Source organism: Halichoeres trimaculatus, unplaced genomic scaffold (assembly GCF_033239565.1).
Source record: "Halichoeres trimaculatus isolate MK-OKI-2021-1 unplaced genomic scaffold, fHalTri1.1 fHalTri1_scaffold_3, whole genome shotgun sequence".
Taxonomy (NCBI): Eukaryota; Metazoa; Chordata; class Actinopteri; order Labriformes; family Labridae; genus Halichoeres; species Halichoeres trimaculatus.
In genome coordinates this window covers 26,345,472-26,358,826 of record NW_027437181.1, presented here as the reverse complement: position 1 = coordinate 26,358,826, position 13,355 = coordinate 26,345,472, and the positions used below count along the sequence as shown (strand labels likewise).

General features: G+C 40.1%; 1 protein-coding gene across 2 annotated transcripts in view; it reads right to left on the bottom strand.

The window, feature by feature from the left end:
* The window catches only part of kif26ba (kinesin family member 26Ba), a 122,405-nt gene that overhangs the window by 34,548 nt on the left and 74,502 nt on the right, over positions 1-13,355 (bottom strand). For both annotated transcript variants that reach the window (XM_074666177.1, XM_074666176.1), the window contains exons 6-7: positions 2,786-3,001; positions 2,602-2,695 (exon numbers count right to left, since the gene is read on the bottom strand). In XM_074666177.1, the coding sequence (XP_074522278.1) occupies positions 2,602-2,695; positions 2,786-3,001 (310 nt within the window). The remainder of the gene's footprint in view (positions 1-2,601; positions 2,696-2,785; positions 3,002-13,355) is intronic.

The window sequence follows — 13,355 nt, the reverse complement described above, 5'->3', positions numbered from 1 at the left end:
AATATAACAGTAAAACTAATTGAAAGAGCAAACTGTCTTTGATGGATTTCTCAGTCAGAGAAAAGCACCTGGATTAGAAAGGCCAGAGGATTTAGGTGCATCTATCACCCCCTCAAACACTGATATTCAAAGGTGTGTTTAGAGGAGTACTGGTTTCAGCCATGGTCATATCACAGAGGGCAAATCAATTATTATGAATCACTGTTCAGTCTGCATTTCCACGGGTCAATACTGAGAGATGAAAACATGGGAACATGATGAGACAGACTGCATCGATGCAGACAGGCTGTGACAGGGCTGTGGATCTGTTTATTTGATCTGTCATTAATGGACTTTTTAAAGGAAGGAGACAACAGCTCACGGAGCCTGATGTAAGATTCAAGCTGTTTTTAAACTTGACCTTAATTTTTTAAGATGAACATCTGTCTCGTTCTTAGTTAAAGTTACTGTGAGGAACCTTTATTTCCGGTGGAATTTGGCACCTTGAGTGTTTACGTCAGTGAGTCTGATCTCTTTGTGGTTCTGTCTTGTACATTTAAAAGAGAAAATCCTGCAATCCTACTGTCCCATAGTGCTCAACCCAGACCAGTGAGCTTGAGTAGACCAAAGACTGTATGATTAATGGATGTAGTCTCCCTGACGTCACCTGTCTGTTCCTGAAATGGGAAATAAAGCAAATCGGCTACTGTGGCCATACTGGCAGTGGCAAGGGCTTTGCGTACAGCTATAGGGCGCTCATCAGTCACGTGACCTGAGCTGTGCCTCTGATTGGGTGAGCTCATGGTCAAAATATTCTCTAAACTGCAGAATTAGAAAAAAATTGGTAACACTTTACTTTAGAGGTCTGCAAATTTCATCTCACTTAGGTAATAATTAGACCAAGTTTTTTTCTTATTTCTTTGAAATTAGCCCCAAAATGTGATGAGCATTTGTTGAAATTTAGCACATAACTTCTGTTCAGATTCTGTTTCGCAGTGCGCCTGTACTCGCAGTGTCTATCACAATCAGGTAAGGCCAATTTCCAACCCCACTCTTAGTGAATATCACATCTGAAGCCTTCAGTTGTATCATGTAAAACATTATAGGCCTGATCATAAAGGTTTATCATTTTACATGTGATCTCAATTATGCATATCAACAAACTGGGGACTAAAGAAGTTGGTGAAATTAAAAAACAAATAGCAAACTATCAGCTGCTTATTGGGAAATTGAATTAATCACTGAACATTTCAAAGGTAATTATCAGAGGAAACAATGAACCTAACTTCTGTATTCAAGAACTAAACAGCTATTTATCACCAGCTTCTCTCGAAACAGCAGAAATGTTGGGATACTTCCAAAAACATTTTGTGGTGGGTTGGGATTTAATTTCAAATAAATTATTTGCTAATTGTCACCTGATTACCTTGCAATCTGGAGTAAATTTCAAAGAAACTGGGAAAAAAAAAGTAGCTTACCAATTGTGACCTTTGACAATAAATTTGGACATTATTTTAAAGAAGTTATGTGCTAATTTCAAATAAATAAGAAAAAAATTGTCTAATTATTACCTAAGTGTGATGAAATTTGCAGACCTCTAAAGTTAAGTGTTACCAAAAAATTCAACCCCTGTACAGTGTGTGCTGCTGATAGAATTAGAGCTTCAGACAGGAGACATTTTTTAACCTGGCTGTAAATAGGTAAATTTCTGCTGTGAAAACAGCTTTTTTTTCAGCATGGTGTGTATGTGACCTCCAATACTTCTGGAGCCAGCCTTAAGCGAACACTTGAATAACAGCAGATTTTAGCACTTCCACATTGACTCATATTCTTAGACTGGAGGTTGCAGTCTTGAAAAGACACATCAATAACTGCTTATGCTGAATGACAAATGGAAAATGTCAGCATGGTTAGTTGGTGCCAGATTACTCAGGTTTACAATGAGCAATACATATTTTCATTATTGGGGGTCTGAAGTGTTGGTCATGAGTTGTTTCTCAGATCTAGCCCAGGTTACTTCTTTCAGTAGTCAGGAGTCAAATTCCGCACAGCATAACAAGAACAACTTTCAAGTTAACATGTTTTTACATCCAACTTTATTTCTATGTCCAAACAGCTCAACCATCGAGAGAGAAGTACTCTTGGCTGAACTGCAACATTCAAAATCTCTGCTTCTGTTCTCTTCCAGAGGTTCAGGTTCAAGAGGACATACAGACTGGATATATGAAGATCACAGAGCAGGAAGGATAATGCTGCTTCCATGTACAGGGATAAACACTGCAGGGGCTAGAGCAGGGTTAAGGAAAAACATGTCTTGTTTGTGTGTGTGTGTGCACAGTGAGAGGTCCTGACCCTTTCTCAGACAGCTTCTCTAAAAAGCGTCCTCTGAAGGATTAGAGAAGAAGAAAAGAAGAGGAGAAACACAGACAGCGCCGAATGAGGATGCTTTCAGCCTCGACAAACACTAATCCTTTTCTCTCCCTCTTTCTCTCTCTAAGAGATGAGAGACGGCTGAGTGAGACACCGACACACTGACTGTCAAACAAACATACAAAACAAGACTCTCATGACACACTTCCTATGATTTTGCAGTCTGTGTGCATGTGTGTGTGAGAGGGTTACCGAGCTTTGAGTGTCCAAAGCAGAAGACGCAGCCGTCTGCTCCATTCACCACCGACTGTATCACTTCAGCAACTGTGCCCGCACACACCTCCGCCTAGCAACAGGCAGGCAGAGAGAAACAAATGAGGAGCGATGCAAAGACACAGTCACAAACTGCACATGTTGTGGCGTTGTTCCCCCTCACCTGTGAAGCATCAGGAGGGAAAGCAGCATCAAAGGTGAACATCTTTGGAGGGACCTGATTGGCCCCAACCCTTTTCTGGGAGGTGCTGCTAGGTGTCTGATTGGCTGAGGGGTCCATGATGGTGATTTGTTTTTTCCTGGGATCCACTTTAAGGAAGGAGCTGGACTCTGCAGCGTCTGACTGAGACACTGGGCACACACGCACCATCACTTTCACCTGAGGGGAAAAACAGAGAACAGGTAATCAGACACTGAGGAGTGTGATACAACACAGAGAGGGCGCCTGCAACTCAGACCCACAAAAAAAAAAAAAAAAAAAGGGGGGGGGGGGGGGGATCCAACCTGCTGATTGGGTCATATGTTATTTTGTTTTTATTTTAATCAGAGTTTTGATTTAGAAATCTAAAGCACTACTCTAAAATCTACTGAAGGTAGAAAAGTAACAGTGTATTGGGAGCGCTCACTTTCTGTAGATTTAGCGTACATTACCCAAAGATATTTGTTTTTATCTGTTTGCTCATGGTTTACTGTCGCAGTTCAGGCATCTCTGCTTGTTTTTCTGGATCACACTCTCACAAACACAAACAGATTTTCAGCAGAAAACTTTCAGGATAAATCTATGAATAGATTTAAAAATTCTGAAAGACTGGAAGGCATGTGAACTCTTCTGCTCCGTGACAACAAGACTCCCAGAAAGTCCCAACACTCAGCCTTTTAGTTCCTTTGAGGCTTACATTAACATGTACATGCTCTCTCTGTCAGCATCTTATTAAACCTTCCCCCTCCCTCCTTCTTCCTCTACCTGTCACTCTCATGTTATCTCCTTCCCCCTATCCTAAATCCCTTCTTTTTTCTCTCTTCATCCCTCCTCTCTCCTTTCAGCTCACTGCCTCATATCAAAACCCCGAAGTGCTGAATTCCAGCTTTCTCTCCACCTCTCACTCTACCTTTCCTCCCACTCCTGTCACAAACTGTTAGCAGCCGCAATTTAGCGTCTGACAGCTGCTGTTGTTTTCTTTGATATTAGAGGCAGAAAAACGCTGCGTCATCCAATCTGAGCGAGCTCCAGAACATTTTTACATATTAACAACCATTTTCTCTCTAATTCAGAGCTGATTTAAAGTTTGAAGAACTTTCTGGTAGTTTATTATTACTCTCCTTCTCCTCCTCTGGCTGAATGGGCCTTTGTCTCTCTTGTCTCTGATCCCTCACTGTCGAAATTACTCTTCTTTTTAGTACATCTGTCTTCCTCTCTCCATGTTTGCTGCTAAATCTTTTTCCTGCTACATACTTCATGCTGATTTTCTCCTCTGACTTTCAGCAGAGTGGTTTGGTTAAAGCAGATGAATGGTTCAGAGTGTCAGGTGGATGAGTTCTTTGTGGATCCAGTCTAAACCTCACCAAATGTCTCTGCATCTGATCTGAGCCACCCTGATCTTCTTATGTGCTCCGTATTTACACTGTGACACTGAGTGGCTTCTGCAGTATGCAGGGATATGAAAACAGTCAACAGAGCGGTCTCTTTCGCATGTTGTGTGTTCTCAGCAGGCTTGCCAATGTCAGCGGCAAAGTCTAAAGGCTCTGTTCAGAACTGAAGGATGTGTTACCACAGATCTCAGGTCAGGGCTGAAGAAGAGCTGTGTCTGGTTACAAAGGCTAATCTAGCAGCATTGGGACTGAAAAACTCCAATTAGACATCTGCCAACTCATCAAGCCATGCCTGTGTTTCTACACATGTTGACAGCAGGGCATAGCCACAAAAACCAAGCCGATATGGAAGTGCTGAAAGATGCTGTACCTGTTCTGTTGCTGAATCTGCAGGAGGCTGCACTGCAAAAACTGAAGTCTTGTCAAGTGTTTTTGTGTTATTTATAGTAGAAAATGTCCTTTAAGACTTAATCCAAGCCACATTCACCTGACCGGTCTAGAAAAATGTCTTGTTTCAAGTTATTCTAAGACAAAAATGAGGTCTGAATTGCTTGTAACAAGTTTTAAAAAATCTGCCAATGGAACAAGAGAAAAGTTACTTGTATCATGACATTTTTGTAGTTTTAAGCTCATTTTCTTGGAAATTTTTCTTATTCCAATGACAGATTTTTTTTGCTTATTACAAGCAATTCAGACCTCATTTTTGTCTTTAAATAACTTTAAATAAGACACTTTTCTGGACTGATTAGGTAAATATGGCTTATAATGGGTATTAGAGAATTTTTACTTCAAATGAGAGAAAAGATTTCCGTTTTTTGCGGTGTGGCTGCAGAACCACCACTTTACAGCATTAAAAAGCTTTATTATAGCTATATTTACAGTCTAATTAAAAAGACAGCTTGGATCTGAAACACTAAGTTTGCCAACATCACAAACTGTACTAATTTTTTTTTTGTTTTCTTACTCTGTGGTTAAGAAGATACTAGGATTGTCCATAGACTGTATATAGAGTGGACAGTGTGGCTCCGCCTTTTATCAGTGTACGGTTTTAAAATACCCTGTCACAGGCGCAGCCATTGGCAGCAGTTGCAGCCAGAGTCTGCATGGTAGAGACGATGAGGGATTCTGGGAGAATCTGAGAGCTGGGTGACAAAAATAATATATATTTTTTTCTTTTGAAAATCTAATCACTTCTTGACTCTACCTCCTGACATATTTTACAGTCCCCGAAAAAAATACACGAGAACGGCATCTGTCAATCATTGTTAAACCTTACGTAAAGCCTCATTTTTAACCGTGTATAACTAATGAAAACAAAACTTTTCAGAAAAAAGAGGACCTGAATACAAGACAGCCAAATGATATCTTCAAATCACCACAACAATCGGACATGAGAAACATTTCTACGAGGAGTATTTATTTTTTAAAAGTTTGACCACAGCCCATCTGGAATGACTGGAAAGGTGGATTTTTTAACCTATACTGCAGCCAGCCACCAGGGGGAGCAGATTTTGTGGAGACCTTACTCCGAGCCGAGCAAGCGGATGTCCATTTTCTTTTACAGTCTATGGGATTGTCTGATTGTCCAATCAGGGACACACCTCAGCTCATGTGACTGATGGGCCCCCTATAGCTATTAGAAAGGAAGCTCAAAGCCATATCATATCCAGAACGGCCGCGTTCAACGAGTGGCTTCATTTCACTGTCTCAGGCACAGACAGGTGACGCTGCAGAGACTACGTCCATATTTTAAGCAGTTTGTGGATCTTAATCAGGAACACTAAGAGATTTGAGCAGAGCTTCCAAAAACTCAAACCCACAACTGATGTAATTCATTACTTTTCTGCTGAGTAATGATATATTTGTTTCTACGAATATTTGCAGTAAGTAGTTTAATGGAAACTGTCACTAGCCTCTCCACTGTATGTGTTTCATATCCTGGGAAACTGTTTGGTCTTTAGTTTTTTTTCAAGGCTGCAGTTTTCGAGGTCTCAAATGTTTTTTTTTTTTTTTTTTTTTTTTTTACAACAGCATGCTTCAATTGACTTTCACTCAAGGTCTAAAACGGCGGCCTGTTCTGTATTCTGGACGTCAAATTTAATTATGCTTATCTAGAATTGCACCTGATGCAAATTCTTCTCTGAAGTCATCATTTTTTTCATTTTTTTATTGGGCCTAAAAAACACTCAACTAGGCAGCAGTGGCCCTGAAGCTCAGTTGAAAAAACATTATACCACAAAAACAATGTATCTTATAAAACACTCATATGGGGAAACAAAAAACAATTCACATGAAAAAACAAGTTACCAAAACAAAAAAACCCCCAAATGATTAATTGCATTACCCTCAACATTTTGTTTGAATAAGACTTCTTTGCATGAATTGATTTTAATGTCATCAAATATTAAAGTAAATAAGAGACAACAGTGAGTCACAAGGGTCCCGCCAAATTAGTCAAGTCTCAAAACAATTTCTGCCTAAAAATATTAAGTGTGTAAAAATGTAAGCTACACATGCTCATCCTCTGCAGAGTTGCTCCTTATCGTGAATAATGACCGGGCTGTGTGAAGTCTGAAGGAGCAGAAGTTCACAGCAAATTTGCCAAAGCTCGAAGTGTTGACAACACGAAACGCACAGATTGTTTTGGACAAGACTGATAACGGCTGACAGACTCAAAGAGCTGAACGTCTTTTTAACAGCTAAGCAGCTGACAGTCTATAATACACAGGCTGACAGGCAGAAGAAATGCAATTTCTCATCCTTATATTCATGATGTCACAGGTTGACATAAAGTGAATGAATGCATCCTCTGTTTTGGCCTCTGTGAGACGATACTGCCTCATTTGGGGAGGCACTGAGGGCGCAGTCTGACTCTCAGTCATTCAAGGGCACAAAATGATAGACCATAGATCTAGAGTGTGTGTATCTGCGTGTGACCTGCCTTTCTCTAAGAAAGGCTCAGGCCCAGGAATAGGATGGATGTGGTGCATAGACACTGAAACGTATAGATTTCTGTCTCATACTTCATGCAAATGCTACTCTCAGGGCTCAGAGGTGAAAAAGCAGATGAAACAACTGTGTTCATGCAGCTCCTCAGAGGAAAGACAGAGAGAAGGAGAGATCTTATGTGTTGGTGCTTGTTAGCACAGCTGAGTCATCCTCTGAAGTGTGAATTTATGCAGCACTTTCAGCTAAACACCAACATGAGATCATGAATCCTACTGTATCTCAAAAATACTCCAAACCCCTTCACACCCTGAGATACAGCAGGCACTGGATACAAGGAAGGAAGAAGATGAGCTGTTCGAGCTGTACTGCTGTGATTTGACCTATGAAGTAATCTTGGTTACTTCATCTGGAGTTGTGTGGGTGGAAATTACTTCACAGGACAAGAATTTATCTTGGTTTTAGCAGGTAAGAACAGACCACACAGCAGTGATGGTCGTATTCTGTAGCTCGGGCAGAGAACAGCTGAACAGCAGTGTGTGTGATAGCTACCTGGCTGAATGGGCCTGTGTCCACTCGATACAATTTCTCAGTTGAATTGAGTGGACACAAGCAGGAGACGCACTCGTTTTTTCTTTTTTCTTTTTTTTTTTTTTTTTTTTTTTTAACATTTTTTCAAATGATTGATAAAATATCAAATCTTTTTGGAATTTTTGCAAATTATTTGAACTCTGAATTTGCAGAATTTACCAAAGTTTTGCAAAATTTTTCATTTTATTTTTAGTTGGGTCATTTTGGACCAAAACGTGACCGCAGTGAGCAAAGGTCCATTTCTCAATGGATTTGTCATCAAGGAGGGCTAAAAAAACAAATTTAGCCAGGGTGTATTTTTTAAAATGGCTGGTAAAATTTTTTGGAGTTCAAAATCAAAAAACAGCTGTCATGGAAATTATCTTTTTGAAGGCTCGACATACAATGATGGACAATACATGTTTTCAGACCTTATTTTTGTTAAGAAATACATATTTCAGGGTTACATAATGATTTGACCTTATTTAACCCTCAAATTCAAGAAGGCTGCCACTTTTGGTGTTTTTGAGGGTTTTTGGGGGGAGTTTTTGCCTTTTTTGGGGCATTTTTTTTGTTTTGTTACAGAGTCTCTATAAGGTTTAAATGGAAGCTCTGCTCATGATGAATTAAATAATATACAGTTTAATTTCACACACAATTTAATTTCCATGACAGCCATTTTGGATGTTGGACTCCAAAACATTTTCCCCACCGTTTTAAAAATTACACCCCGGCTAAATTTGTTTTTTAGCCCTCCTTGATGACAAATCCATTGAGAAACGGACCTTTGCTCAATGCGGTCACCTATCGGTCCAAAATGACCGAATTTTTGCAAATTTATGAAGTTTGGCAATTTGTACTATGTTTCGAATTTTTTTACTTTTTTTTGGTCTTTATTGTGAAGATAAAGTATATCTTATGGCTCCTGAATGACCTCAATCCAGGTGAGCTGAGGAAAAACATCTTTTATAAAAGTAAAGGTTGCAGACCTCTATACTAGGTGAACTAAACTTTGATCTGATCCTGTTGGCAATACTGCAAACACATCTCTTATACCAGTGAACACTGAAATAGCAGCTGTTTGCTCCTCTTTATCAAATAAATGCATCATCAAGCTCGGAAGAGTGGTTTCGACAGACATCTTGGTTTTTTACCAAAAGGCTGAAGCAGCGCTCCTGTGTCATTATCTTATCGATCCTGCCCCGTTTCTAAATAAAGAACTATGATTGGTCCGGTGTATCTGAGATCGACTGCAATTTGTTTGAAATGACAGGGACCCAAGATCCACCTGCCAGATCAAATCAGTGAGAGCTGGCTGAAGGGTCTGGAGACGTTAGGCTATGAGAGCACAGCTACACAAAAGCTGTAGTAATGGAGACACTGACTGTCTTAAATCTATGTCAGAGTTGTTCATACCATAGAGTGTAAAAAAAAATGGACGTCATCTTGCTCGGCTTGAAGTGAGGTCTCCACAAATACTGCTCCCCCTGGTGGCTGGCTGCAGTACAGGTCATAAAACCCGGCTTTCCAGTCATTCCAGATTGGCTGTGGCCAAACTTTAAAAAATTAATACTCCTCGTAGCAATGTTTCTCACATCCAATTGTTGTGGTGATTTGAAGATTTCATTTGGCTGCCTTGTAATCAAGTCCTCTTTTTTCCTGAAAAGTTTCATTTGCATTAGTTATAAGAGGTTAAAAACAAGGTTTTATGTCAAGTTTAACGATGATTGACAGCTGCCATTCTTGTGCATTTTTTTCGGGGATTGTAAAATATGTCGGGAGGTAGAGTCAAGAAGAGATTAGACTCTCTAAAGAAAAAAAATATATATTATTTTTGTCACACAGCTCCACTCAGATTCTCCCAGAATCCCTCACTGCTCTACTGCGCAGACTCTGGCTGCAACTGCTTCAATGGCTGCGCCTGTAACGGGGGCATTTTGGCTTCAAAACCGTACAATGATAAAAGGCGGAGCCACGCTGTCCTCTCTATATACAGTCTATGGTTCAAACCCAAACTCTTACAATTTTTCCTTGATTCAACACATCAGTTTTGAAGAAAGAGTGATAAAATATGTTATTCACCTGCTAGTGGTCAAAGGTTATAACTGATCAGAGCATTAATTTACTCACTTGGTTTAAAGACATGACTTCATTAATATGACAACATAAAATCAATATGGCAGCCACAAGCATGAAAACAGCTCAGATTTCTTGAGTCAGTCAGGTGCTGGAAATGTAAGGCACATTTTTTATATAATGTTTAGAATTAGCTTGATTCTAATTAGCATGGCGTTACTCTTTCCCATCCTCTGATGGGCTGCTGGCCTGATTTCATATCAGTTATAAAGTGCACGAAACACATTTTTCATAAAACAAGATTTAAAATCTGTCTTTTTCTCTCTTTTTTTGTACAAATGCTTGGAAATTAATAATTTCATGGCCTAAAACAATCAGGAGAAGGTCACATTGTGCTGAACAGACTCAGCTGGAATGATAAAAATAAAAGCCCAGCAGCCTGCAGGTAACTAATTCACTGTCAGGTAAAAAAGCACAAAGGCACTCTAAGAGCTATTAATATGCTGCTGTTTATGCACACATCTCTCTCTATCAGACACACACACACATACACACACATACACACACACACCTAGTGCACCACAAAAACAGGCTTTCCTTAGGTTGCATCATTAAAAGACCAAAGGCCATTCAAGGGAGTAGGTTGTATTAAACGGTGTGAGTGAGGTGTGTGTCATAGAGTGTGTGTGTTTCTCAGAAGAGAGCAAGAATACATTTTGAACTGTGTCTAAACTGAGATAACACCTGAACTAAAAATTAATAAAAAAAACAAATTAATTAATTAAAAAAAGACACCTGAGGGGCCTGGGATTCTGTGTCTTAATGTCAGGTCAAGAGTTTCATTGTACCAGACACACACACACACACACACACACACACACACACACACACACACACACACACACACACACACCACACACACACACACACACACACACACACACACACACACACACACACACACACACACACACACACACACACACACACACACACAATTCAATGTTACCTCCTCTTCTGACCCCAATAAAGGAGCCCATCACATCAGTGAGAGCCTGGGGGAAGGATTCTAGCGTTTACAAGGCGTAACTCATAAAGTCTTCCCTCCCAAGAGCCCATTTCCTCCTCATGTCTAAGAGTGTGAAACATAAGAGAGCTGCCAGTGTGTGTGTACTGTAAGTGTGTATGTCCGTGTCCCAGAGTCAATGGGGCCACAATGTGATTGGATGTCAGTTTTTTAAAACACTGAGGGTACGTGTGACATGAGTGGTGTCATTCCTGGGTCTGTTGATGTAAAATGAAATCTCAGCAGGAATGACCGCCAAATGATGTCAAAGAGATCAGTGAGCCTTGTCTACTGAAACCCTCTGAAGTTTGTCTTATATGTTCTAAAGGTTATTGGAACCAAAAAAAAAGTTTCATTCATGTTTTTGTGTCTGTGTCCGACACATGCATAACCAATATGCTTTTATTCATGCTAAAATAAAAGGGACAACGCCATCAAGAAGATGCAGTTTGGCAGTTATTTATGAATTAAACTGAAATAAAGATCCTGAATCTGCTGATGTGAATCCTCTTGCTGTTATTGATTTACCAGGGCTTATTAGGGAATCCACTACAGCTCCCAGGCATGAGGAATCCCCTCAGGGTGCCATATTCAGAGGACAGGAAGAAATCAGGAGAAAAGGTTAGAAGGGAGAAGGGTGCAGGAATAAACAGGGAGGAGAGGATGATCCTGATAATTTGCTTTATGACAACATCACTTAATTTCACACGAAAAAAAAAGTAATCTTTTGATGCAACACACACAGCTCGAAGGTTTACACCAGAGTTTCCCTCAGTTGGGCAGTTCTATGTATGTGTGTTCAGATCCTCATGAAACTCACTCCCAGAGGATCCTTGGCCCACTTCCACTGTTGAATCAATAAATGTGGCAAAGTGCCTCTTTAATGTTCTGTCACATCCCATGTAGGAAGAAAACAAGCTAATACAGGCTTTGTTCCAGTGAAAGGACGAGTGTGTGGAGGAAAGCAGAAGAAATTAATAACATTAATAATCTCACACTCTGTCCATCTTTCTTCCACACCTCCTTGAGCTCCTCCACCTCCCACAGACCTTTCCCATCAGGCTTTCTGCGTGAGAAGCTTCATATTTCTAGATCTGTCCACCCACTCATTTCCCCAGGTTTCATTCTCTTTATTCTCATCTCCATCCTCTTCCTCTCGATCTTCCTCAAAGAACAAATGCCAAGACAACAGCCACAGCCTCTTCCTATCTTCCTCTCTGCTCTTCTCTTTATGCTGCTGTGAATACTGATGCAAGAGGCTGAGCTGCTGGGCAAAATAAACAAAGACACAAAGAAAGAGGTGAGCAGTTCCTACTTTGCTCCTCCAAAAATGTCAGTGTTAATATTTGACTGTTTGTTGCCATGGAGAATAGGTCTGTACTGGTTTTACTCTAATGAGACTGTAAGCATGTATGATGACATCTTTCATCAAACAAACTTCTGACTGTGTGTTTAGACTACTATGACATTGTGTCTTATATATTGGTCTGCTGATGAAGCCAAAAACGGCTCAGGGGTTCATCCCGTGCTTTAGATTACATCCCGTGACAGATGTTTAGGCAAGGAGTCTTGATTCATCCGTGAGAAAGTGACCTGGCCTCCAAAACACTCTTAAAGATCTAAAGCTTCCTCTTCCAGAGCTTTATAAACCTCGCGTGACACAATGAAGTCTTTGAGCCAATTTCAGTGAAGGAATTCAGCTAAACAGCAGCAAACAAACCTGAGCCGGGAGAAGACTGCTCAATAGTCCCTCACCGCAGTGCTTCATTACTATTGGCTGAAAAATCAATAAGAGACTGAGAGTGAGCTCTAATTGGTTCCCAAACACTGCAGCAGCACACATTGGTGCGAACACATAAACAGAGAGATGGATTCAAAAAGCATAGGGGAATTGCAAGTTCAGGCTCTGGATCAATTTTAATTTTTACTAATTTATTCTTTCCAGCACGGCTCACAGCATCCTCAGAGTTACACAGGCTGCTGACGGGTCATACTGCAGAAGTCTTTCAAATTGCTGAGAAGTATTTATGTGCAGTCCAGCTAGGGTGATTCAAGAGCTCTAAGACGTCTTTTATAAGACCAGGGGGAAAATAAAGAAGTGTAAGTAACAGGAACACAAAGCTGTACATTTTAAATTGTTAATTCTACTTGACAAATAAGTGGTGACATGCCAGACACAACACATCTATATTACTGTGAGGGGTCTTCTTTTATACCTTATGCTTTCACACTATGGCCAAATGCAAAACAACTTAGCTCCATTCCAGTTTTTGTCTCTGAATGAGAAAATTTGATGGAAGTTCAGCCTCTTGCAATGTCAAAGCTAGCAGCTACTTTGTTAGCTAAATCAAAACACAGCACACAACAAAACATCCTCACTTTAACAATTGACTTAATAATCATATGACAGCTAACAGACACTTTTTCCTGACTTTAGAGTGCATTCATAACGTGAAAATCAACACATATGGTTAAAACAATCCAA